Below are 23,562 nucleotides of genomic sequence, written 5' to 3'. Positions count from 1 at the left end.
GTCACTGAGACTTCCCGTGTCTTGTGGGCTAAAGGAGGATGGGGCAGAAGCTCTCAGATGTTGCCTGTCAACCCAGAGAACAGAACAGGTTAAGGGAGTCCTGCAGCCTCAACCCTGCTGGCTTCCAGCTCAGAAGCTGTGAGGAGAAGCCCATCATACCTGTAGATGTTCATGCCATGGTTTCCAGATGTCAGCCCAGGGTTCTGGACCTCTGCTGACTACTCCAGAGCCACCTGGGGTGGGGGCGGGAGTGGGGGTGTGTGGCTTACTGAAAATACAGATTCCTGGGCCCCAACCCAGAGCCCCTGACAGAATGCCCTGGAGGCTGGGCCCTGAGATCTGTATTCACTGCAATCCTCCCTAGAGTTCTGGAAACTTTGGGAACAGACAGTGCTGCTTGTTGGCTCATGATGTTATTAGAGAGAAATTCCCGGAGAGATCAGTGTAAAGAAAAGAAAGGAGATACCAATTGGCCAGGCACCTGTAATTCGGCAGTTAGTGGAGTCTACCATATGTCCGAATGAGCGAGCGGCCTTCAAGGAGGATACAAAAGAAAATGGGTCCTTCCAAAGAGGTCACGTGATGCACATTTGCTTTGCTCCCACTTAGCTTCCAGAGAGGTGGTGAGTGGCATGGAGAAGACTCTCATTGCACAGGCTCCTGGTTCCTCGGAGAGATTTCTTTTAAAGGGGTATTTCTAGGGGTGTGCTGGAAGTGGGTGCTCTGGGGGAAAAAAAGAATTAGTCTTGATTTATAACATTTGCTGGTTTCCCTGCAGTAAATACTCCCTCCCTGGCCGATTTCAAGCCACCACGGCGACATCACTGAGTGCGAAGTTGAGAGGAGACACACACAATCAGGTCTTTCCCCTGCCACACGCCCGCTTCAGCACATCTCAGGATTTTTCCCGAATTCAAAGGAGGTCTTCCTGGAAAAGAACCAAGCAGTATCTGCAGTAGCATCACCGAAATGTGCTCTACTGGCATCCCCACGGGACAGGAACAGTCGGGGTAACTGAGGGCACATGGACTGAGCCCAGCAGGTGCCTCCTCCCCCCCACTAGGAGCTGATACCCAATGCCCAGGCACATGCTCCCTGTGTTCTAGGTAAGTAGGGACATGCAGCAGCAGCAGGAATTCAGAATTTCAGGGTGAGGGGGCTCTTATGGAACCCTGCTAGTAATCACTCAGTAAAGACTCGAGAGTTCGCAGTATGGGAAATGGGGGTGTTGCCAGCAGCCCTGGTACTCACATAAGCAGTACCTTCAGCCTCAAGCTGCTGCCACAGGCAGAGGTGGGTGAGCTCCATATAACGCACTAAATTAAAGTGGAATGGAAGATCTCCAATTAATCATTCAAATTTGTGTCTAAGTAACCATGATGCTCCATTATGAATTTCAAGTACTTTAAAGAATTGCTCTGGGAAGAGATGTGAAACTCAGGATGGATATAAAATTAGCACATATTTTCTCAAGTAGGCTAACATGCGTTGGGTGAATAGTGGGGAAGGAAAGCAGAGAGAGGTCTCTGGGAACTACCTCCTTTGCACGAGTGAAGAAACAAAAACACAGATCCCAAGCTGGGTGGGAAATAGCTTTCCCGCTCTTGGCCCTCAAGGAGAACTGGTTGAACAAAAGCCAGAAAAAAAAAAAAAAGCCGGTTAACTTTGGACAACTCTGCTCTGTTCCTATGTTCTGTTAATGCATTGAACAGATTTGGAGTAAAAGATAAGGAGTTGAGGGATAGCAGGAGAGAAGGATCATCTCCTTCCATGGAGCCCTGGGCGCCAGATCCTGCATCATTTACAATTCCGTGGAATCAAATAGAGGAAAAAGGGCAGTGGCTACCAGCCTTGTTCTTAAAGACAGCATCACAGAGAAACCCAGACTTGGAAATTTCCAATCCAAGTATTTACACAAGATGCGCTGAGCACTATCCTAATGGTAATGACTTTCTACAGCAATAAGGAGTAGGCACATGACATCAGCTGGCGCCATCAGAACAAAGCCCAGGACTCCTGTCAAGAGCTGTAGAGTGGACTCTGTTTCTCATCCAGGTATAACTCAGGAAACCTGTAACCTTGGTTATTGTTATTAGCCCTCCTGTGAGCATGAGGGTAGCAAGCCCAAGTAGGAAGCCAATACCCAAAGAGGGCACCAAGGGAAGTAGTGCAGAGAAATGGAGCTAGCGTCTTGATCAAACCATGCCTGCAGCTCTGTTGTACACACAGGCAGATTATACATGTTAATCATGGAGGTTAACAAGTCCCCTTTATTGTCTAGTCCCATTTTCCTTTTGACTGTGTTTTCTGTTTCAGCAAAAATACCCTTCTTAGGGTATTGTGATTCTTAGGGTATTGTTCTTGTGATAACACAAGAGTGTTCGGTGTGAGAGGGGAGGGAGGTGGTTCCTGCAACCTGCGTGACCAGTGCAGTGTTTCAGTGACGTTATCATACATGCATCCAAATCACTTGCTGTCCCCATCTCAACCAACTAATGGGTCCCCTGTGCATGTGAAAGAGAGGGTGGAACGGTGGGAGGAGCAGGACACTTCCTAGGGCACGGGGCTTATAGCAATAGAGCCAGAGGAAGTCCTCTTCAGCTGTACCCTTGAAGGTACCAGCCATGAGGGGACCTTAGAATCTCCCACAAGGATGTGCCCTGGCTGAGTCGGGGGCAGTGTCAGGAGAGGCTGATCTCATTCTGTGGCCAGAGGGTGTCCACAGCCAAAGGGGAGGAGAAGAGCCCAGAGGAGGGTGAAGTGCCTTTGGCTAGGAGGCCCAGGAGCACGAGTCTTTCTCTTGACCCTGACAGAAAGCCCTGCCTGGGCTCTGCCTCACCGCCATCAGCTACAGCCCCTTACATGTTCTCTGGCAGTTCCGTCACCCCCAAACTACCCCACCGTGTCTGCTGTGCAACAGGCACGGTGCTGGGTGCTATGCACACAGAGGGTCACGAGGCAGGCTGAGTCTCTGGACATGTAAGCCCATGGACACACCTGATGTGTGCTTGAGACAGAGCCTGGCACAGGAGGACAGAGGTGTTTGAGCTGAGAGCTGAAGCATGAGCAGGGTTAGCTAAGCAGGGGGAGTGACGCGTGAGGGACACAGCAAGGCCCTGGGGTAGAAAGAGGGAGGTGTGGGCTGCTGTCTGCCACCAGTGCTCCCCTTCACTTTGGGGGCTTCCCCTGCCACCCCACACCCAGCTCAGATGAGCCACTGAGTCCCGGCATGGTAGGGAGGTGGTGAGAGGCAAGGGAGAGATCATAGGCTCTCAGGGAGAGGGAGAGGGAGGGGGAGAGGGGGCGGCTGTTGGATTGTTCAGGGACTGAAGTCCTCCATACATAAAAACAAAAACAAAAAAATCCCACAAAACCCTTCAGTGTGTTATTAAAAAAAAAAAAAAAAACAACAACAAGAAAGTTAGAGGCTAAGAAATGGTGTTCAGAAAGCAGAGCTTCTGGAATGAAGATGAGAGAGGTGAAGAACTCTGGTTGACCAAAGCTGGAGGGACCCAGGCTGGGGCTGGGCCGGAGGTGAGGAGAAGGTCACGGGAGGCCAGCAAGTCGGGACACTGAAAACTCAGAGAGATGCCAGGGGTTAGTGGGGGAGACAGAGAGGGTAGAATTGACGTATGAGAAGGCCATGTCTGGGACCATGGACCCTCTAAGCCATCGCCAGGGCCCTGGGAGAGCACGGAGAGGTTATAAGGGAGGCTTCTGCAACCCCCAGACCCTGCTCTCCCATTTCCCTGCTGCTGCTGGTGGACTGCACTATTGTGGGGGGTAGCGTAACAAGGATCACAGTGAAAGCTGGGGTTTGGGGACAGACCTTTGAGAAACATCAGGAAAATGACACTCAGCTTTATTTATGTAAGAGATAAACATTTGTTTCCAAAAGTAGGAGTAAGTGAAATTAAAAAAGAGAAACGTAAACTCAGGCATTATTAGTACTCTGTGCCCTGATCCTCTGGCCACCCAGAGGTACCCCCAGAGGATTAACTTCAACAGGAACAGACCATAGTTCTCTGGGTGGCGCCCACCCATGGTTGAGCACCCCCAGGCTTCTGCTGAGTATTTCCTAGTTACTGTCCAATCTGGGAGCTCTGCGTAAGTGTTTCCAGAAGCTCACAAGTGGCCCTCCCTGGCCCCACTCAGAGTCTACCACTCTGCTCATCTCCTGATCCCGCTTGCTCTATGGAGGTTCCTGGTCGTTTAGCCTACAAGTCACCTGCAGATGTCTTGTCACCTTTCCTGGGCCAGTTGTAGCCTGAGGACTCTGACATCCTAGCCCAGGGTCTGGGACTCCCAGCACCAGTGGTGCCTCTAGCAATTTCCTGGAACTGCACTGCTCCTGGAGGCCAATGTTCACACTGCTGGGACCTCCTTTAGGTCAGCTCTGGACTCATCTGCGGTCATTGCCAGAGAAGTGTGGAAAGCGGCAGACCTCCGCTCTGTGGAGCCTTTGACACCAAGAAAGCCATCTCCTTCCACATGTCAAAATAAGGGGAATTGTTTCCCCTCTTCTTGTGTGTGTGACCCAAAAGTCATCTGGGGTCCCTCTGGCCCTGGCTACTTAGAAGCTTGGCCCTACTGTGCAGGCCCAAGATGCTCTCCAAGATTGCTGTAGGAGGCTGGCATTCTCCCAGACTCCCCCGGGCTCGGGCTTCTGGTGTCGCCCCCCAGCTTGGACGTCCCTCACCAGTGTCCACATGCTATACCGGTGTGAACCTCAGCTTGTTCTTTGATTTTCATATATGTAAAAACAACCCTTCCATTCATATAAGTGATCTGTGAGATGTGCTAGATATTACTGAACGTTGAAGAGGGGATGGAAGTTTCTATCTCAGCTGGACAAATTCATAAAGAGATTGGATATCTCTTAGTCTTAAAAAGAACCCACTACCGGTCGTAGTGAGAGTCGTTGTGAGACTGGTCAGCGGTAGCTAGTAGAGTTGGAACACGTGCCCCCCCCCCCCCCCCCCCCCCCCGCCACACACTGACCCAGCAATTCCATTCCACAAAAATGCTATGGAACGCTATGGGTTACCAAGATGTGTGTGAGAAAGACCACATGGACCACATGGCCTCAGTCCCAAAAAAAGCTCCAAATGGAGAATGCCTGAATGTCCACCCAGGAATGCTCGTCCATGAAGAAAGCATAAGTAGGCTGTGGCGTGTTGGGTTACCACAGAGCAGTGAAAAGGAGGTGAAGCACAACTACACACACCAACAGAGACACAACTAGACCATTGACTAAGACAAGTGAGACACGGAAGTCAAAATGAGTTTTTGGCACCAGGAAGCTGGTGGGGAGAGATGGTGTATGCGGGGGAGGAGTCCTGGCCGGGACTTCCGGCGCGCTCAGAATGTCCTTCCTCCTGAGGTAAGTACGGGTTACGTGGTATGTCCGCTGTGTGAGAATTCACCAGGCTGGATGCTCATGATTTGTGGCTTTCAAGACAAAGGTTGAGTAAATTCTTCCATAAAATGTATGGTAACTAAAGTCCTCCTGCCCCCAAGGGATTTTCTATTGGCCATGTTGACCTGTGTCTCATCTTCCTCCTTCTTCTTTCCCTTCCCACTCCTGTCTTAGAACCTGCAGGTCCTGTTCTTAAAATATACTTTTTAAAGATTTTATTTATTTGACAGAGAGATAGAGAGCACAAGTAGGCAGAGAGGCAGGCAGAGGGAGAGAGAGAAGCAGGCTCTCTGTTGAGCAGGGGGCCCAATGTGAGGCTAGATCCCAGGCCCTGGAATCATGACATGAGCTGAAGGCAGCCGCCTAACCAACTGGGCCACCCAGGCGCTCCTTAAAATACACATATATATTTTTTAAGATTTATTTATTTGAGAGAGAGAGAGCGCATGCACATGTGCCCCCAAGGGGAGGAACAGAGGAAGAGAGAATTTCCAGCAGACTTTCCACTGAGCTTGGAGCCTGACACAGGGTTTTAAACTCATGACCCTGAAATCACGACCTGAGCCAAAATCAGACACCTAACTGGCTGTGCCACCCAGGCGCCCCTGTTTGTTGGTTTCTAAGGCACAGGAAATGAGCTGTCTCTCTGCCCGGGGTTCCTGACCTCTCACAGTTCACTCTCCTGACCCCCTCTCCACCTCCCCTTCTTGAATAATGTTTTTCCCGTAAGGGAAATCCTTATGCCAGCTTCCAAGAATACCATTTCCCCACTGAAAGTGTTGTCGGGGGCAGAGCCAAGGAGGTTATGCTGGGAGCCACAGGGATGTCGCCATGCACACCTTTTCCCTGGGGGACTTGTCAGCTGGGCAGTCCTGCCCTGTGCTGCAGATCCCTCCCCTGTGACGTGGTGACAATAGCAGCAGCCACCTCAAAGGGCCGGCTGCGAGGACCGACTGCACAAACACGTGACCAGTGCCCCGAATGCTGTCTGGGGTGGGTAGCTATCATTACTGCTTAGAACACCGATCTTACAGAATAGCTCTCTTGTAAGCCTTGGCTATATCCCTGTACTTGACCTTGCATGGTGAATCTGTTCAGGGGAGGGGATGGACATAGCACAGGGCTGAGAATAGAATGGGGCATGGACACCCCGCTGCTCTGTGTCCAGGATTCCCTCCAATCTGAATTTTATGCTCCCTCTGCCTTGAGGGGTTCCTTGTCCAGAAGCAAATGGACACTAGCTGGACCTACCAATCCAGACCATGGGATGAATCAGACCCAACCAACTCCCTGAAGGGGTTACAACTTGACAGAAGCCAAGATCCTGCTACATAAGTTTTTAAAATTTCACTTATAACTAATGAACTTCCCTTCTCTTTTACACACTCACAGTTGTGCATACACACACGTTCACAACTGAAGTCTGAACTTTTAACTCTTCCCATTCTTTTGAGAGCCACAGCTGCTGTTAACTGTTGGATGTTTGCTAGAACAATTAAGTGGGATTAAAAATAAGCAATATGTTCAAACAGGAGCCTCATCCTTGGAGACATCTGAAACAGGATCTAGAAGCCATGAAGAACCAAAGGTTCCATAGCTAGGGAGGTTGACCCACAATGGCGGCCTCAATTTCTGAGTTCAAATCCCATAGTGCGTATTCCCCAATGCCCAAATCCCTAGAGAAAGAGCCTGACAGACCAGCTCTGGTTGGAGACCTCCTTTGGTGCAGAAATTTATACCTAGAGTGGGAAGCAGGTCAGGTCTTAGAAGAATATCACCAGGTTCCCTCCCAGTGTTCCCCCAGTGGATGGTAGTGGGGTTCAGTTCAGGAGGAAACAGTTATATGGGTCTTATTTATCAATATGCACCATTAGAGAAGGGATCAACAGGTAAGCAGATGCCCCAGAACTTCTAGAACAAGTTCTCCAAAGTGAGGCTGAATTAAAGGTTTTAGGAAAAGCTTATAGAACCTTCAAGATGCCAGGGTGCTGGCTAACTTCCAGAACTATAAGTAAAGCTGTGGTTCACAGCATGGGATCCCCAAGACCCCTGTATGGGAATGAGATGTTCTTCCTTCTTCAACTACACATTTGTGTAAAGCTGGATTCTCTTTCATACTTAAAGCAAACATACTATAACAAAACATGACCCATCTCAACAGATTGGAAGGCAGAAGAAGATATGTCAGCTGTCCTCTATAAAGCCAGACATTAGAAAGATTTGTAAAAATGTAAAATAATGTCCTGTCATTTCATGTTTTCTGTTTTGGAAACAGAGTTCCCATAATAAAATGTTACCATGTTGATATGTAATGGGTTTACTACTGCTTTTTTTTAAGATTTTAGTTATTTATTTGAGAGAAAGAGACAGAGATAGTGACAGAGAGCATGAGCAGAGAGGAGGAGAAGCAGACTCCCCACTGAGAAGGGAGCCCAACGTGGGGCTTGATCCCAGGACCCTAAGATCATGACCTGAGCCAAAAGCAGATGCCCAACGGAGCCCCTCAGGTGCCCCCTGTTGCTACTTAGAAAAAAAAAAAAGATTTTATGTATTTATTTGAGAGAGAAAAAGCATGAGAGAGTGAGACAGAGCGAGCTCTTAAGAGCAGGGTGGAGGCATAGAGGGGGAAGCAGACTCTGTACTGAGCAGGGAGCCCAATGCAGGACTCGATCCAGAACCCTGAGACCATGACCTGAGCCAAAGGCAGACGCTCAACTGAGACTGAGCCACCAGGGGGCCCAACGGATGTCATCTTAACAGCCACTGAGCTTTGAAGATGAGGACACTGGAGGCTGACTGCCTGGGTGGAACCCAAGCTCTGCCACTTGCTGTGTGAACTCTGTGCTTCAGTCTCACCTGTAAAATGGGGGTAAATAATCTCTCCTTCACGGGGCCGTTGTGAGGATCAGCCTGACACAGGCTTAAGCACTCACTAGATGTAAACTATCATTACGGTTTGAACAAGCATCTGTTCGGATTTAGGCGGTCATGGGGTGCTGGTCAGAGAATAATAAACCTTCTCAACCCCCACGAGCTAATTGAGACACTGTCCACAGTATAAGCAAGCCCTTCAGTTTCTGGCCGGGGGACCAGGCAGTGTGCTCTTACATGTGAACGACTCCAGTGTGAAGTTCAAGGAAGGGTTTTGGTCTCTGTCCTCATCAAGAACAATCCAGAATGAGCTAATGATTTTTCTTGGAGAATTCAAGGGGAGGGGGAGGAGAAGGGACCTGTGGGGATCTGAGAAGGTGGGGGAAAAGAGGAGTCAGAGCCAGCAGCTGTCATGGAGAACCCAGCACTCAGAATGAGGCTCCTTACCAGCCTTTAAAGCAAGAACACAGGTCTGCTCCCCACGGAGGCCAGCCCCATCATTTAACCAGCCTTATTATGCATGGACCACGAGAGGCACTTCGGCTTCCCACCTTCTTCTCTTGGCTGCATCCCCTGCCTCAGTTTTGACATTAAATTCCCATGTCCAGGAAAGCATTCGATCCCAGGCAAAGCCAGATGGTGATCACTCACACACCATGTCCACTCCTCAAATCTTAGTGAGAAAATTTACTCATGTATATACTTGGCCTATAAAATTCCCATGCCTCCTTTCCAGTAACACCTGCATGATCTCATTGGCCGAAAGAAGAAAAGGAACTACCTGCTGAGATGCTTTTTCAGACTCTGCCAGTGAAGAGCAAACTCCCCTCCCCAATTTCACTCCTGCTGGGTGTAGCTAGAAAGTTATTGACCAACATCCTCTTCCTCCTCATCCCTCCTCACCCTATTTAGCAGAAAGATATTTGTTAAAGACCTTGTAGGACCGGCGGGGGGCGGGAAAAGAGGGATAGAATTATACGAGCCACTATGGCTGGTCCTAGGAGTCCCTAAACCAGTAGGGGGACATCCCATCTGTATACAAGCCCCAGTTCTTTCAAGCTTATCTGCCTGAGGTGCTTGGAGCAGTGATTCCTGGCTCAGCAGGAAGCGGGTCTGGATGACTCCAGTTTATCAAAGCTCAAGATTTATTGCAATCTTGGTTTTAAATATTAGCCTGAGTTCTGAGGTTCTGACCTTAGTGACGTCTCTCCTGCCCCAGAGCCAGTGTCCGTGGATGGGCCTTCCCAGGTGTTTCTAGACATTTCCCTAGTTCAAATGACCACAATTCAAACCATTTGCTCATCTCTTCCCCAAGCTCCAATTGTGGGTCATATAAATAGCAGATTCTGGGAGCCTTCTGCGCTCACTCTCTCCTGTCCTTAGCCTTTTCCCTCTTAAAGAAGGGAGGAAAGAGAGGGAGAATTCATTTTTATGAAGCAACATTTCTTAGCAGCAGCAGGTTTTAATTTGTCAGTGGTCTAAAGTGCTATTGTGTGCTTACTTAGGGCTTTCAGTAATGGCAGCTACATTGATACAGCTAGCTCTGGGTTAAGAGGAAGGAGCTGGGCTAGCATGGGACCATATCCACTGGAGCAACAGCTGACCTACAGATTCAGCTTGGAGTGGTCCCCTTTGGACAGGTCAAGGGCGGTAGGTTGGGACAGTTGTTGTAGCACTGTGTTCTTCAGTTATAAGTAACTAAAACCTACAGAATAACGTAAGAGAAACAGGGAATTATTGGAAAAATATGGAGAGCTCACAGACTCAAAGCAAAGCTGAAGAACTAATTTGAAAACGACAGAAAAGGGCAGGTAACTAAGGTATTATCTCTTCAGGGTCTACTGTCAGCCACAGCCATCACTAGTCTCCCTGTGAAAGATTAGAGTCCCAGAAGAGGGCTGGATCGGCCATCTTTGGTTGCGTACTTCCCCCTTGACTGGGCAACTTTACTACCAGTACCTAAAGGCAGAGGGCAGGGTAGGAGGGGAGGTAACCCTGGAAAATGGGCAGGCCAAACACTGGATGTCCATCATAGGAATACTTCTTGGACAGCAAACCTCAAAGGGTGGTCCTGAAGCCCACTTGGATTTGAGAGGCAAAGGCCAGCGGTGGGCTTAGCAATTCAGGGCAAAGCTGATAGTGTGACAGAATAGTACACTCTCAAAGAGTTTCATTCTAAAATTGGCAATATCCTCATTGAGGACACCTAAAAAATCCCCTGGAAAGTCTAGAAAGAGAATTGAAAAAGTCATCTATAATTCCACTACTCAGAGATAACTGCAGTTCATTTACGACGGGGTCTCTCACCTTCTATGAATTCTTGTTAACACAGTTGAGATGGTAGAGGATTCAATGGTAGAGGAGTATGTTTGAAATATAGCCCCATTGAATGGACTTGACCTGTAGCCGTCCAGCAAGGAAGAGGTAGCAAGACCATCTTTGGCTAATAGTTCCATCAACACTGAGGACCAAGCATCCATTTTTCCCAGCCTGGGAAATTGCCAAGGCCTGCCTTCCATTCCAGTGGAGGTTCTATCTGGGCACAAGCCACGGGGGATGGGAGCCTCCACAGACATGGTCCTATGTAAGGAAGGGCTCCCATCTCCATGTTAGAGCCCATGGAAGCTTCTTGTGTGTCTACTTCAGGGAGCTGTGACTGTAGATCTTTCCTGTGGGTTTCTATCAAATCTGGTGAGTTTCTACAATCTCCTTCTGACATGGATAGGTCACATTTCCATCTGATCTTTAAAGGAGATCTTATCTTTGTTGAGTCACTTGAAATGATGTCAAGAATATGCTTTATGGTAAAGAGTAAAATCACTAGGAGGATAGGATCATGGAAGAATCCTAGCTAAAATAAAGCTGTAACCATCTTAGTAATGTGCCATGTATATACAGATGTGTGTACTTAAATTCCGGAACCTGTGTGTTTAAGAATCTAAAACCAAAGCTTGCTTGTTTTAACCTTTGCTGACATTTGCTAAGGGATAGAATTCATCATGATATAGGAATTCAGAAGTCTATCTCTTGAAGCTAAAGAAATCTGTATAATTCCTACAGTGAACTCTCAGGAAAGAGTGGGCCATATTCCTATGAACAGAGTTCATGCTTCAGAGTTGGGTGGGATCGCTCTTGAGAGATGTAAGCATTTGTCTATAGAGGAAGATGATTCATTTTGCTTTATCATATCCCAGATGAGTCAGGGGCCAGCCTCCCGTTCTCATACCTCCAGGGAAACTTATTCTCTTTACTAAGACATGTCAGCTGCACAGAAGGGGGCCACCTAGGTCATGGTTGGGGAACACTGGGGAATGCTAGGCTTGGTCTAGACTTCTGTGTTGGCGGCTCTCACCTCTCTGATGACCCCTTCTACGAGTAATCAGGAGCTCCTTCACTTTCTCCATTGCTTGTTATTGTTCTTGGGATCGTACCTGAGCATCCTTCTTTTCTCAATCTATTCCTTCTCCTGAAGGATCTTGTCTGCTCCAGGGTTCCGACTGTGTGTGGACTGGTGGGCCCTGAATTTGTATCTCTGGTCCAGCTTTCTTGTGAGTTCTAGACCCACTTATTTGCAGGCTATTCAACATTTCCACCTTAAACTTGTTAGTAACACCTCATATTTAGCCTAGTCCCCAGACTTACTCTTCTTCCCAGTCAATGGCAACCATTCTGCCAAGCTAGAAACCTAAGAGTCATTAATGATTCCTCCCTCCCTTCATCCTCATTCTGTTCACTAAGTTCAGTTTAATTCACTCATTTGTTCACTCGGTGAATAAGTTCTAAGCCCCTGTTACACTCCAGGCATTGCATTAGGTATCTAATGGTGAGCAAAAATAGACAAGGTCCCTCCTTCACAGAGCTTACAGCCTAGCTGGGGAAATAGACAAATAATGTCATGAAATGAATGTGTGCTTATAAATGCTTGGTCAGGGGCGGGGGGCAGGAAGCCTTCTCTGAGGAAGGGGCATTTAAAAGGAGATCTAAAGAATCCCTCCAGAGTTAACTACTTCTAGATCAAGGGCATGGGATGGGGAGCTCAATTTCTAAACAGACAGAACAGTGTGTACACCAGTCCTGAAGGAGGTGAAATGAGTAAGGCCTTGAGAAAGGTAGCTGTGGCTGAAGCATAATGAATTACAGGAATAATAATGGGGGAGGAGATGGAGAGGGAGGCAGAGGCCCTGTTGTTCAGCACTTTATAAGGACTGGGCCCTTTTTCTAAGAGGACGGAGAAGGTGGGCGGGGTTGGATGGTGACGATTTATACATGAAAATCATGCTGGCTGCAATGTGGAAAGTAGATGGGATGAGTCTGAGTTGACATGAGGGAAAGAGAATCCCACTGGGCTCCTTCTCACCATCCCTACAGCCATGATCCCTAGTCCAGACTTTGCTTGTCCTTTCTTTCCAGCAGAAGTTACTTCTGCTGTTGTCCCCTTACAATGCTGGGGGCTGGACGTATCTATCAGACTTATCTTTCAAGTCCTCTCAACAGAAAAGAAAATTAGTGATTCTTCATTGTGCTCAAAATAAAATTCAAACCCCTTAGTTGGCTCAACGAGTCCCTTCACACCTGGCTCTTGTTTCTTCTGGTCTACATTGAACTGCTTGCCCTCAAGTACCTTATGGCTTAGTCCATAAAAAGGGGATTTGAGAGCCAGAGAATGGGCTGAAGGGACTGGCCCAGAGGAGTAGAAGTACCTGAGCCAAGGCTGAGGCTAACCGAGATCCAGCATACTGAACCTGTTGGGAACACAGGAAACTGGCCCAGATGAGGATTTCAGGTAGCTGGCTTTAAGCAACTTCGGACAGTTGGTTGTCAGAGTATCAAGGAGCAACATTTGATGGGTACTTGGAAACAAGGCCCCTAGAAGCTTGGACGGAAGGCCGGAGGTGAAATTGCTGGGAGGTGGTGACCGATAGGATCCTGGGCACTGGGAGATGGGGAGCTTGAGAGCAGGACCCTGGGCACCAGAGAACCGAAGCTCCAGGAAAGCAAGGATGCCAGATATCAAAGAATGGGCAGGATGGGGTACCTGGGGGGGCTCTGTCAGTTAAGAATCTGCCTTTGGCTCAAGTCATGGTCCCAGTGTCCTGGGATCGAGTCCTGTGTCAGGCTCCCTACTCATCAGGGAGTCTGCTTCTCCTTCTTCCCCTCCCACACCCTGCTTGTGCTTTCTGTTTCTATCTCTCTCCTTCTCTCTCAAATAAATAAAATCTTAAAAAAAAAAAAAAAAGAAAGGAAAGAATGGGCAAGACTCAGAGACTTGGGGCTAAGAAGGTCAAGGACAGAGGCTGACTTGAGAATGACTCGGTAAGAACACAGGAAAGCTCTGTGAAGAAAGAAGCCTCTCTAGACATCGACTAAGAGACAGAATGACTCCTGGAGTATAGGCACTAAGTGTCCAGTCAAGCTGGAGCTAGAAGGGCAGAGGGAAAGGAGCCAGGCGGCCCCTTCCTTCCTCCATCCCGTGATCTTTGCAGCCCTAGCCAGGCTGAGGTCATACACAAGCCGAGGACGCTGAAGGTCATGGCCATAAATCCCAAAAGCTGTGACTGCTTGAGGGAACCCACCCAACTTCAGGGTGAATGAAATCTCAATATCAGTGTGGTTTTGAGTGCAGCTCTGTAACCCCAAGGTGGGTCTCCGGAGACCAAGACTGGGTGTGGTTCACATGGTAACCAGAAGACTATGTCATAATACACGGTGGGTGGTGAGGTCACAGACCCCCCAGCTTTAAAGCAAGTGGGCCATGTGGGCCTCATTTATTTTTAAAAGAAACTTCTGAGAAGAGCTTAGAACAATTTTTTTCCCCTGAGTGCCATTTCCAAAGGTACTCACGAAACAATAAGGTGTGACTGTAATGGCTGCACTGAGTTGTCTCTTGGACAGCGTTAGAAGGGACATTAAGAAGGTGGACCGGGAGCTGAGGCAGCTGCGATGCATTGACGAGTGCACGCGGTGTCTGTGCGACTTGTACATGCACCCCTACTGTTGCTGTGACCTGCACCCCTACCCGTACTGCCTCTGCTACTCCAAGCGGGCGCGCTCCTGTGGCCTCTGCGATCTCTACCCGTGCTGCCTGTGTGATGTCAAGCTCTACTGCCTGCGACCGTCGCTCAGAAGTTTGGAGAGGAAAGCCATTAGAGCCATAGAGGACGAAAAGAGAGAGCTGGCCAAGTACGATTTTTAGCATCACCCCATGAAGGCTTAGGAGTCGGGAGGGGGTTGGGGGGAGGGTGCAGAGCGGTGGCCACTCACAGAAAGATGGGAAGGACTGGGGGTAACGGGTCCAGTCTCAGCCGAGGTTTAAGAAAAGAAGAGTCCATGGGTCGCGGCGGGAATCGAGAGAGTCTCAGAGGACAGTGGAATGATGTCGATGGGCGAGATGGTTGTGGGCTTCTAGCTGGAGTGCCAACGTGATGAATGACGGGGCTCTAATGAGGGGAAGAGAGAGGGGGCGTCGTTAAAAAGCTATTGGAAGGAGCAGACTAAACATTTTTTCTGGTCAGGAGTAAAGTGATTTGAGTATATTTGGGCTTACAGAAATGACTACGGGAGAAGCAATAACAATTGATCAGCTCCTTAATGTTTGCCAGAGGCTTCAAGAACAGGGGAGCAAATTGAGCAATAGAGGCGTTCCCTGGGTTTGGTGGGAAAAGCCACCTCCCATTCCCCGACTCTGGGCTGCCTTCAAATCCATCTGGAGCACGGCCCGCTCCGTCGGCCTCCCCCTCCAGCGGCAGCAAAGGCTGGGCACAGAACTGCAGAACTGAGAGGTGTAGCTTTCAGAGCAGAGCTGAGAGAGCTTTAATCGAATTGGGTAATTTTCAAAGCCACTTTTTACAATTTTGTTTGATTACATTTCCTCTGATGGCCGGAGAAAGCCTTCCATCTCTCACTTTGCACTGCATGCCAGCTGGTCTGGTACAATTGATGAAAACGATGGTTGAAAGCTCTGTCCTCTGGTTAAATTTATTTATGATAATAAATAAATAAGTCATACCCTGGGACACTAGGTATAGAGCAGAATGATGAAGCATTTTTTACATTGATATATTGAATGAAAGAGGCAAGAAAAACTACTTAATATGCTACTGCTTTTAACAAGGTAGGCACAAACGGATGATAGATTTTTTGATTGAAATATACTTGACATATACGATTATATCAATTTAAGGTGTATCATGTGTTTGATACATTTATATAGTATGATGTTTGCCATGGTAGTGATAATTAGCACCTCTCTCATGTTCCATGAGGATCATTTCTTTTTAGTGGTTGGAAAAATTGCACTGTAGTCCCTTACCAATTCTGACGAACATAACACCATATTGTCTAGGTTCCCTATACTGTGCATTACATCTCGAGACTTATTTACTGCTCATTGCAAGTTTCTATCCTTAAATTACATACTTCCTATCCCCATGGTAGATTAATAGATTAGATGGGTAGATAGGTAGGGAGGGAGGTGGGTGGGTGGGTGGATGGATGGAAAAATACAGAGTTTGAGACCAGACACACACTTGAGAGCAGTGACTGGAATATTACACTAGAAAAGGCAACAGAGCAACTATTGTCCAGGTCATCAGTCACCAAAGGTCAGGAATGAGCCTCTCCATAGTTTGGGTGGGCTTATTGCCTCTAAATTCATCTATGCTCAATCTGAAATAGTTTTTATTTTTATACCTCAGAGCATCACGTTACATAAGTTTTGCGTGCTGAGTCAGGGATTCCTTTTCTAATTGGTCTACCGGAAGGGTTACTTGAGAGCAGGCCTGTATCCACGGTCCCTGTGCCTCTGAATCCTTGAATTCCCTCCATCCAAGTCCTTCCAGGTGTTGTCTCCTGGCTGTCCCTCCTCTCCAGACTCTCCAAGAAGAATGCCTCTCTGTTCTTCACCCTCTGGACACTGTCCGCCAGCTCTGGTCCCTATTTCTCAGCATGCAGTGGACACAAACTCAAGCTTAATTCTCAGCAGTGTGGTTTATACAAGAGATACTGTTTTCTGTGGGTTGTGAGATTTTTCTCCATAATGGATTTTTGCTGATTTTTTTTTCTCTGCCTGAGGCAGTGTATGAAGTTGGTGATGTCTTTACATGAATTCCCCCGTCTCTGAACTGATAACTCTGAGTCCATTCTGGAAATGACCTCGGGCTTACTCTCCTGTGTCTCCTCCCAGCTCCCAGCCACTTTCTTCCCATTCATACCACCTTGTGAAGCCGTCCTGTGCTCTCTTTCTGACAGCTTGACATTTCACTATCCAGGAGGGCTTAGTGTCACCTGCAAACTTAAATATTCCATTTTCCTGACCATGGATGAAAATGTTAAACCCTGGTCTAGTCCCAATCCCAGAAGACTCTTACTGTTAACATTTTTTTCTTCCTACGAAATGCCTCTTTTTCCTTATCTCAACCCTAGCCCCCAAAGCATGACTAAATAGATCCAGAAATACCATGTTGATTCAAGTTTTTGGAAACAATCTTGGGTGTGAAACCTTGCCCAAGGCTTTGTGAGTTTAGAAATCATATGCATGTGAACTCTGACCCCTTTAAATGATGTTACCAGCTTGGTGAAGTAGGACAAGCCCTTTTGGATGCCAGTCCGTGTTATCCTGAGGTTCTTCATCCAACAGGAAAGATTCCCTGGTCTGTAGCTGCCACACTCCCACGGAACTGTTTTTCTGTGTGAGAGTCAAACTGTTTCTTTTGATAACTGGTAGGAAGGCTTGGCTGACATATCTGCCCTAAGTTGCATGAACATTTCTGAGCCTATGTTATTTGGCTGATGCATGTGTATGTTTTTAGATGAGGTATAGGTCCAATTCATTGCCACTGTGTACCTAGCAGCCGTTTCAAAAGATATCTTGGCAGGAACTTCTTTAGTCGGGACTCAAGTAAGTACTTCTGTTTTTTAGCTTCTTTGAGATTCTCTTTTCCTCCCCAGACTACACTTTGCGCCTCAAGCACTAGTGGTTCCCCTGATTCCTCCTGCCTCTTCTGGATTTGGAGGGACCGAGGGATGGAGTCTGGTTTCCTTTGTAAGAAGCCAAAGCCACCAGCCTGTCTGAAGTCTGCAGGTTCACCACCAGGCTTGGAAGCCTTCCAGATCCTCCCTACAGAAAGCGCCTAAAGGAAAGCCAACTCCACCCTGCTGGGAGGAGTTGATTGTCTAATGAACGGATGCCCCTTCTGACCCTGAGCCCCGATGCCCTAGTCTTTGCAGACAAATGCTTGATTACAGCTGTGCTGTCCGGGTGCATTGGGGTCAAGCTCACACCCTTTACTAATTAATACCTGGAAACTCAGACTGAGACTGTGCTTCCCTCACTCCCCCAATCACCCTCTATAGTTGGTCTGAATCTCAGTACGATATTCCCTTGAAAATCCCCGCACCGGAGGGACACCATCTTCTGCAAACTTCAAAAATCTGCACTCTCGTTTGTTTCCTTGTTTTCCTTCAAGCTCTAGGATTAAGGTTTTCACTGACTCACTGGCACTGGGCTTGGTGTGGCTGATGACTGTCAGCCTTGGGGGGTGTGTGTGTGAAGTGAGGGACTCTAGGAGTCCCTGCCCAGGTCTAAGCCCTCGGGAAATCTCTCCCTCCCTCCAAGCTCTGACCCACAGGGCAGGGCATAACACTCTCACCATCAGCATGCCTGCAGAGGAGGAAGCAAGTGTGGCCCCCTGTTCCTTTCCTAATCCTTTCCTAACCCCAGGTCTGGGAGCCCAGTCCCGCCAGCAGCGCCAGGTCCAGCCTGATAAAGAGACTTACCCTTTATTGAGTGAAAATTAGGCGTGACCTTCCATCTTCATTTGATCCTTGTAGCATCTTGGCTGTCTAGAGATGCTGAAACAGATTCAGGAGCCATGTTCTTGACCTCGAGGAGCTGAGAGAGCCGGGGCTTAAAGCCAGGTTTGCCTGAGTCTGGAATCCATGCGCTTAACCACCTGGTCAGTGGTTCTCAAAGAGTGGGCTCCGGACCAGCATCTCCTGGAACTTGTTAGAAATGCAAGTTTTTGGCTCCTCCCCCTGCCCACTGAATTGGAAACTCTGGGGGTTGGGACGCAGCCAGCTGTGTTCTAACGAGCACCACTGGGAGCTCCGATGCACCTGCGTTTGCTCCTCTGCTCCCGGAATGATACCGCTCAGTATCAAACAGAAGTTGGAAGACAGGGCAGGAAAGGGGAGGAGGAAGAAAAAAAGAAGAGAAAATGAAAGATGAGTTGGAAAGGAAGAATGGAGTTCGTGGGTCTTTGGAAGGGGTCTACCATTAGAAGAAAAGGCAAAGTCCTTCCAGGACTGCTGCAAGAAGACCGGCTCCCCTCTGCTCCTCGGTGTAGATAGGCCTTTTTGACATCTTCATTATTTTATTGAGCACCAGGCTGGACTTCATCCATGTCTTTGTGAAAAAGGCTGACCATATAGCTCACTGTTGCCGGGGGCAGGGTGCTTCACTTCCAGGAAACATTCCGGAGAACTTGAGCTGCCACAGGGAGGAGAGCTGGCAGCCCAGAGTGAAAGACCCAGACACTGTCGGCCACTCACTCTCCCTCAACGCCTCTGCCAGGCTTCTGCGACGAACTAAGGGGCTGACTGCCCTGCATTTACGTGGTCCAGTTCCAGCCTCATGATCACAATTACAGGAGGGGATCTCCCTTTGCCCAGAACACCACAGAGCCAAAGGCATTTCCCTGCGGGATGATAGGTACATCGCCAGACAGGAGTCAAGTTGCAAGTTCAGAGTTAGAGCAGATGAGTAAAATACAGCTCCTGCAATTTCTCTGAAACTCACACATCCCCGCTGATAAACCCTGATTGGGAAGTGAAAGGAAGAAGACACCTAACTTGGCCAAGACTTTTAAAGCAATTTCCTGAAGGCTCACATTGGTGAGACCTTTGCGTAGCTGCTGCAGGGGAAAAGGGGCCCGAGTGGGGGGCCGGAGGGAGAGGGGGAACCCAAGCCAAAACAACCACAAGGACAACACACGCAATTGCACTCCGAGACTTAGATGGCTGACGGGAGGAGAAGGATCTGGAAACTGGCTTTGCCTTGTAGATCTGGCTCCCGGATCCATCTTCTGCAAAGGGCAGGAGGCGTTTGATGGAATCAGTAAGGCAGTCGTGAGGGGCCCTAGCAATCCCGGTTGGGCTCCTTGGCCCCGTTTTGTGAGGCCCAGCCTCCTTCATGTCAAGGTTTGGTGCTTTCATCCCCAATGGGAAGGTCTGAGCTGAACAGAACTCTCATTCTCAACCCATGTCCACACCACGGGAGCTTCTTGAGAGACCCAAGTGCACTTGTTCTGCTCTCTGTTCCACTCTTGGCTTTGTCTGTTCAGCCTTCCAGGCCCTGGGCCATCCAGAGAGGACACGCGGCATCTTTGGAAGCTATTCTCTGTCTATCCATGGAAGATAGAGTGTGTTTTCTCCTGTTTTGTTCCACAGGATAAAGTGGTGTTTTTTTTTTTTTTGTTTTGTTTTGTTTTTTAAGTCTAGTTCTCTTCCTTTCTCCAGAGTATGGCCTGTGGGTATCCTGGCATACTCCGGGCACGAGAGACATCTGCACCCCGTGCACCCCACGTTCCTTGGAGCTGGAGGTGGAAACGAAGCTGACTGACCATCACAGTCCTCTGGGTGCTCAGCATGGTTGTTTCTGTTGGTCTTTTAGATTATTCCATTTAATCATTTTGTAATTAACTAGCCTCTTAAGAGCCTTGATTTGTAACCTTCCGTCTAAGGGCCCACACTTGTTAAACCAATCATGTTAGAGACCATCAAGTGAAAAATATACATTCAAAGCAGTATGTATAGTATGATTTCATAAGGACACATACCAGAATCTACATATGTATGTAGAAATACACACATGAAGAAAATCTAACATCAAAATGTTATATGCTCTATAGGATTATGGGTTTTGTTTTATTTTTGTTTTTGTTTTTTTACAAAATATTCCATCTTTTTGTTTATCTGTATATTTTCTAAGTTTTCTGCAATGAACTCATATCATTTACATAACAAAAAGAGGAGTATAAACAAAATTCAGCATAACAGGAAAGAATTAAAAAGGTATCTCAAACCAATCATCCAATCACAAAGTTTAGATCTGTCAAACTGGAAGAGGTTCTAGAGATTGTACACTCCAAGGCCTTTCTTTTTTATTTTTTTTTAATTATGTCACCTTACAGTACATCATTAGTTTTTGATGTAGTGTTCTATGATTCATTGTTTGTGTATAACACCCAGTGCTCCATGCAAATACTTGCCCTCCTTAATACCCATCACTGAGCCAATGCATCCCCTCACCTGGCACCCTTCTAAAAACCTCAATTTGTTTCTCGGAGTCCACAGTCTTTCATGGTTCATCTCCCCCTCTGATTCTCTCCCTTTCATTTTCCCCTTCCTTCTCCTAATGTCCTCTATGCTTTTCCTTATGTTCCACAAATAAGTGAAATCATATAATTGTCTTTCTCTGCTTATTTCCCTTAGCATAATTCCGTCCATTTCCACTCACATTGATGCAAATACTGGGTATTCAGCCTTTCTAATGGCTGAATAAATATTCCATTGTGTATATGGACCACATCTTCTTTATCCATTCATCTCAGCTCCTTCCACAGTTTGGCTATTGTGGACATTGGTGCTATGAACATTGGGGTGCATATGACCCTTCTTTTCACTATGTCTGTATCTTTGGGGTAAATATCCAGTAGTGCAATTGCTGGGTCATAGGATAGCTCTATTTTCAACTTTTTAAGAAACCTCCACTATGTTTTCCAAAGTAGCTGTTCTGACTTGCATTCCTACCAACAGTAAGGCTAAGAGATGCAAGAAGATTTGCCAAGACTGTCTCTTAGAACACAGATTTTTTTTCCTGTTAAGGAATAATAAGGCCATTTCAGAATATTAGGTTGTCTTTGGAAGGATAGAAAATAGGAAAAAAAAAAAAAAGGACCCCAAGGAAGGCCAAACCATGTAGGGCTAACCCCAGGCTGTCTAACCTAACCTGTGTGCTAAGCACCATATAAATACTTACCATTCATTCACTTAAACCTCATTACTCTAAAAGTAGGCTACTATTATTGTTCCAATTTTACAGATGAGGAGACTGAGGCACAAAGAAGCTAAGTAACTTATCAACCTAGGAAAGTCACCATTTGAACCTAAAATTCCTGGCTCCAGAACCTATGCTCTTAGACACTTGGCTTTCCTACTTCCTGATACACCACAAGGGCTCAATCAGCATGGGCTGCTGTGTTATTTTTTTTTTTTTTTACAATGAAGGATTCACTCAGGACCGATAAGCAGCGCTATAGGAACCACAAGGACCTCTGTTTGCTGGGGCGCTTTCACCTTGTCATTTGTTGATGGAGACTTCAGGCCCTGTCTGTGGGATGGCCCAGTGGGGTCCCCAGTCTTGTGGGTAGCAGGGCTGGGTTCTGAGGCTGACAGCCATCTTTAGCATGCAGATTTCACACGGTATATTAGTTGGATCCCCTTAAAAAAAAGTCTCAAGAGTTTCCATTTAACAGTAGTAATAAAGATCACAGTAACAATTAAGCAAGATTTATAATGGATCAAGGACGGCATTAAGCAAAACTTCCAATTTCATCTAATCTTCCAAAAGCCCTAAGATGTGGGTGCTGTTATTATTTCCATTTTACAGATGAGGAAACTGAGGCAAGTTTCCACAATTAATAAGAAAAGGACCTGGGACTCAAATGCAAGAGAACGATCTGGAAGGCCAAGCCCCCATCTGTTGTTCAGAGGTTTATGTGCGGGAGAGTGCGATTTACATGGGAGGGGTCTCATTTTTTACTTTACACAATTCTATAAAGTTTGACTTTTCACAATGACTAGTGTTTAATTTTGCTATTTAAAAAACAAAAACAGAGATGGGGCGCCTTGCTGGCGAAAGCACGTGATCCTGGAGTCCTGAGTTCAAGGCCCAAGTGGGACAGAGGGCTTACTTAAAAAATACTAGTAATAATAAATAGAGATCAAAATACTGTTTCTCAAGCTGTGTCTGAGATCTGCTTCTGAGACCCTCTCCCTTTTTCCCAATTGCAGACTAAGAAGAACGACGAATAGAATCCTGGCCTCCTCTTGCTGTAGCAGTAACATTTTAGGATCAGTCAACGTGTGCGGCTTTGAGCCCGATCAAGTCAAAGTTCGGGTGAAGGACGGCAAGGTGTGTGTGTCCGCGGAGCGGGAGAACAGGTACGACTGCCTCGGCTCCAAGAAGTACAGCTACATGAACATCTGCAAAGAGTTCAGCCTGCCGCCGTGCGTGGACGAGAAGGACGTGACGTACTCCTACGGGCTGGGCAGCTGCGTCAAGATAGAGTCTCCATGCTACCCCTGCACGTCTCCCTGCAACCCCTGCAACCCCTGCAGCCCCTGCAGCCCCTGCAGCCCCTGCAACCCTTGCAACCCCTGCGACCCCTGCAGCCCGTGCTATCCCTGCGGGAGCCGATTTTCCTGTAGAAAGATGATTTTGTAAAGCGTAGGAGCCCGTAACTTAGCGGAAAGCCCGTATTCCAGCCAGGCAGCTCTTCCAGTGTTTCTCTTCCTCTTCCCACGGCCCGTGGTACTCAAGTCCCTAGGAAACTGAATACATAACTGCAACCCACCCGCGGCGTGTGAAAGTCTTTTGGCGCAACCCGCTGCGGGATTGCGGCGCGGTTAGTGGGCGTCGCCCGGAACAGGCCACCGGGAACCGAAGGCGAGCCTGGGAGGTCGGGCCCCTCTGTGTCCTCCCCGTACCAGCTACCTCCAACTTCCAGGAAAGATACTGTCTGGGTGGGCATCCCCAGACGCTGTTTCTCCAAGCCATCTGGTGAGAGGGCCTAGCTCGGAAACCCAAGCTGGTAAAGCCGACGTGGCCAGTGGGGTTGGAGGCAAGCACTTTGCAAAGCTACCGCAGTGGGGCGCAATGGGGCACGCGCTCTGCTTGGGAAATGCGCTGGGGGTGTTTTACTGGGTCAACGGATCAGAGCGCAAAAGCACGGGAGTGGGTGGGTGGGTAGGTAGGCGTGGAGGGGGAGATGCACGTTCATGGACTTACGGTGCAGTGTCCTTTGACAGCTTTCCGTTTCTCAACATTTCTGTGATTTGGAGAGAATGCCCAGCTCTGGTTCAGGCTGCTTTGCAACCTCCTTGTGATTTATTTCAACTGCTTTTATCAAGCCCTGAAACTTCTTGTAGACACAAAAGTTCAGTTCAAAGTTCGTGAATGAAAAACTACAGTTTTCACAACCTGCTAGCATATC

General features: G+C 47.8%; 1 protein-coding gene across 1 annotated transcript; it reads left to right on the top strand.

Annotated features, from left to right (window-relative positions):
- The first annotated feature begins 14,009 nt into the window (after positions 1-14,009).
- Positions 14,010-22,953, top strand: ODF1 (outer dense fiber of sperm tails 1). The gene is made up of 2 exons (XM_059168909.1): positions 14,010-14,470; positions 22,361-22,953. Exons 1-2 carry the CDS (start codon positions 14,154-14,156, stop codon positions 22,791-22,793), a joined length of 750 nt encoding a protein of 249 aa, XP_059024892.1. The 5' UTR covers positions 14,010-14,153; the 3' UTR covers positions 22,794-22,953.
- The last annotated feature ends 609 nt before the right edge of the window (positions 22,954-23,562 follow it).

This window comes from Mustela lutreola, chromosome 3, assembly GCF_030435805.1.
Source record: "Mustela lutreola isolate mMusLut2 chromosome 3, mMusLut2.pri, whole genome shotgun sequence".
Lineage (NCBI taxonomy): Eukaryota > Metazoa > Chordata > Mammalia > Carnivora > Mustelidae > Mustela > Mustela lutreola.
Note: the sequence above shows the minus strand (reverse complement) of the source record. Positions and strands in the feature narration are given on the sequence as shown.

What these genes read in the sequence shown, in the direction of transcription:
- ODF1 (XM_059168909.1), top strand. Translation starts at nt 14,154, where the DNA reads ATGGCTGCACTGAGTTGTCTCTTGGACAGCGTTAGAAGGGACATTAAG. An exon ending in GAAAAGAGAGAGCTGGCCAA is followed by an intron (nt 14,471 to 22,360) that starts GTACGATTTTTA and finishes TCCCAATTGCAG; the next exon opens with ACTAAGAAGAACGACGAATA.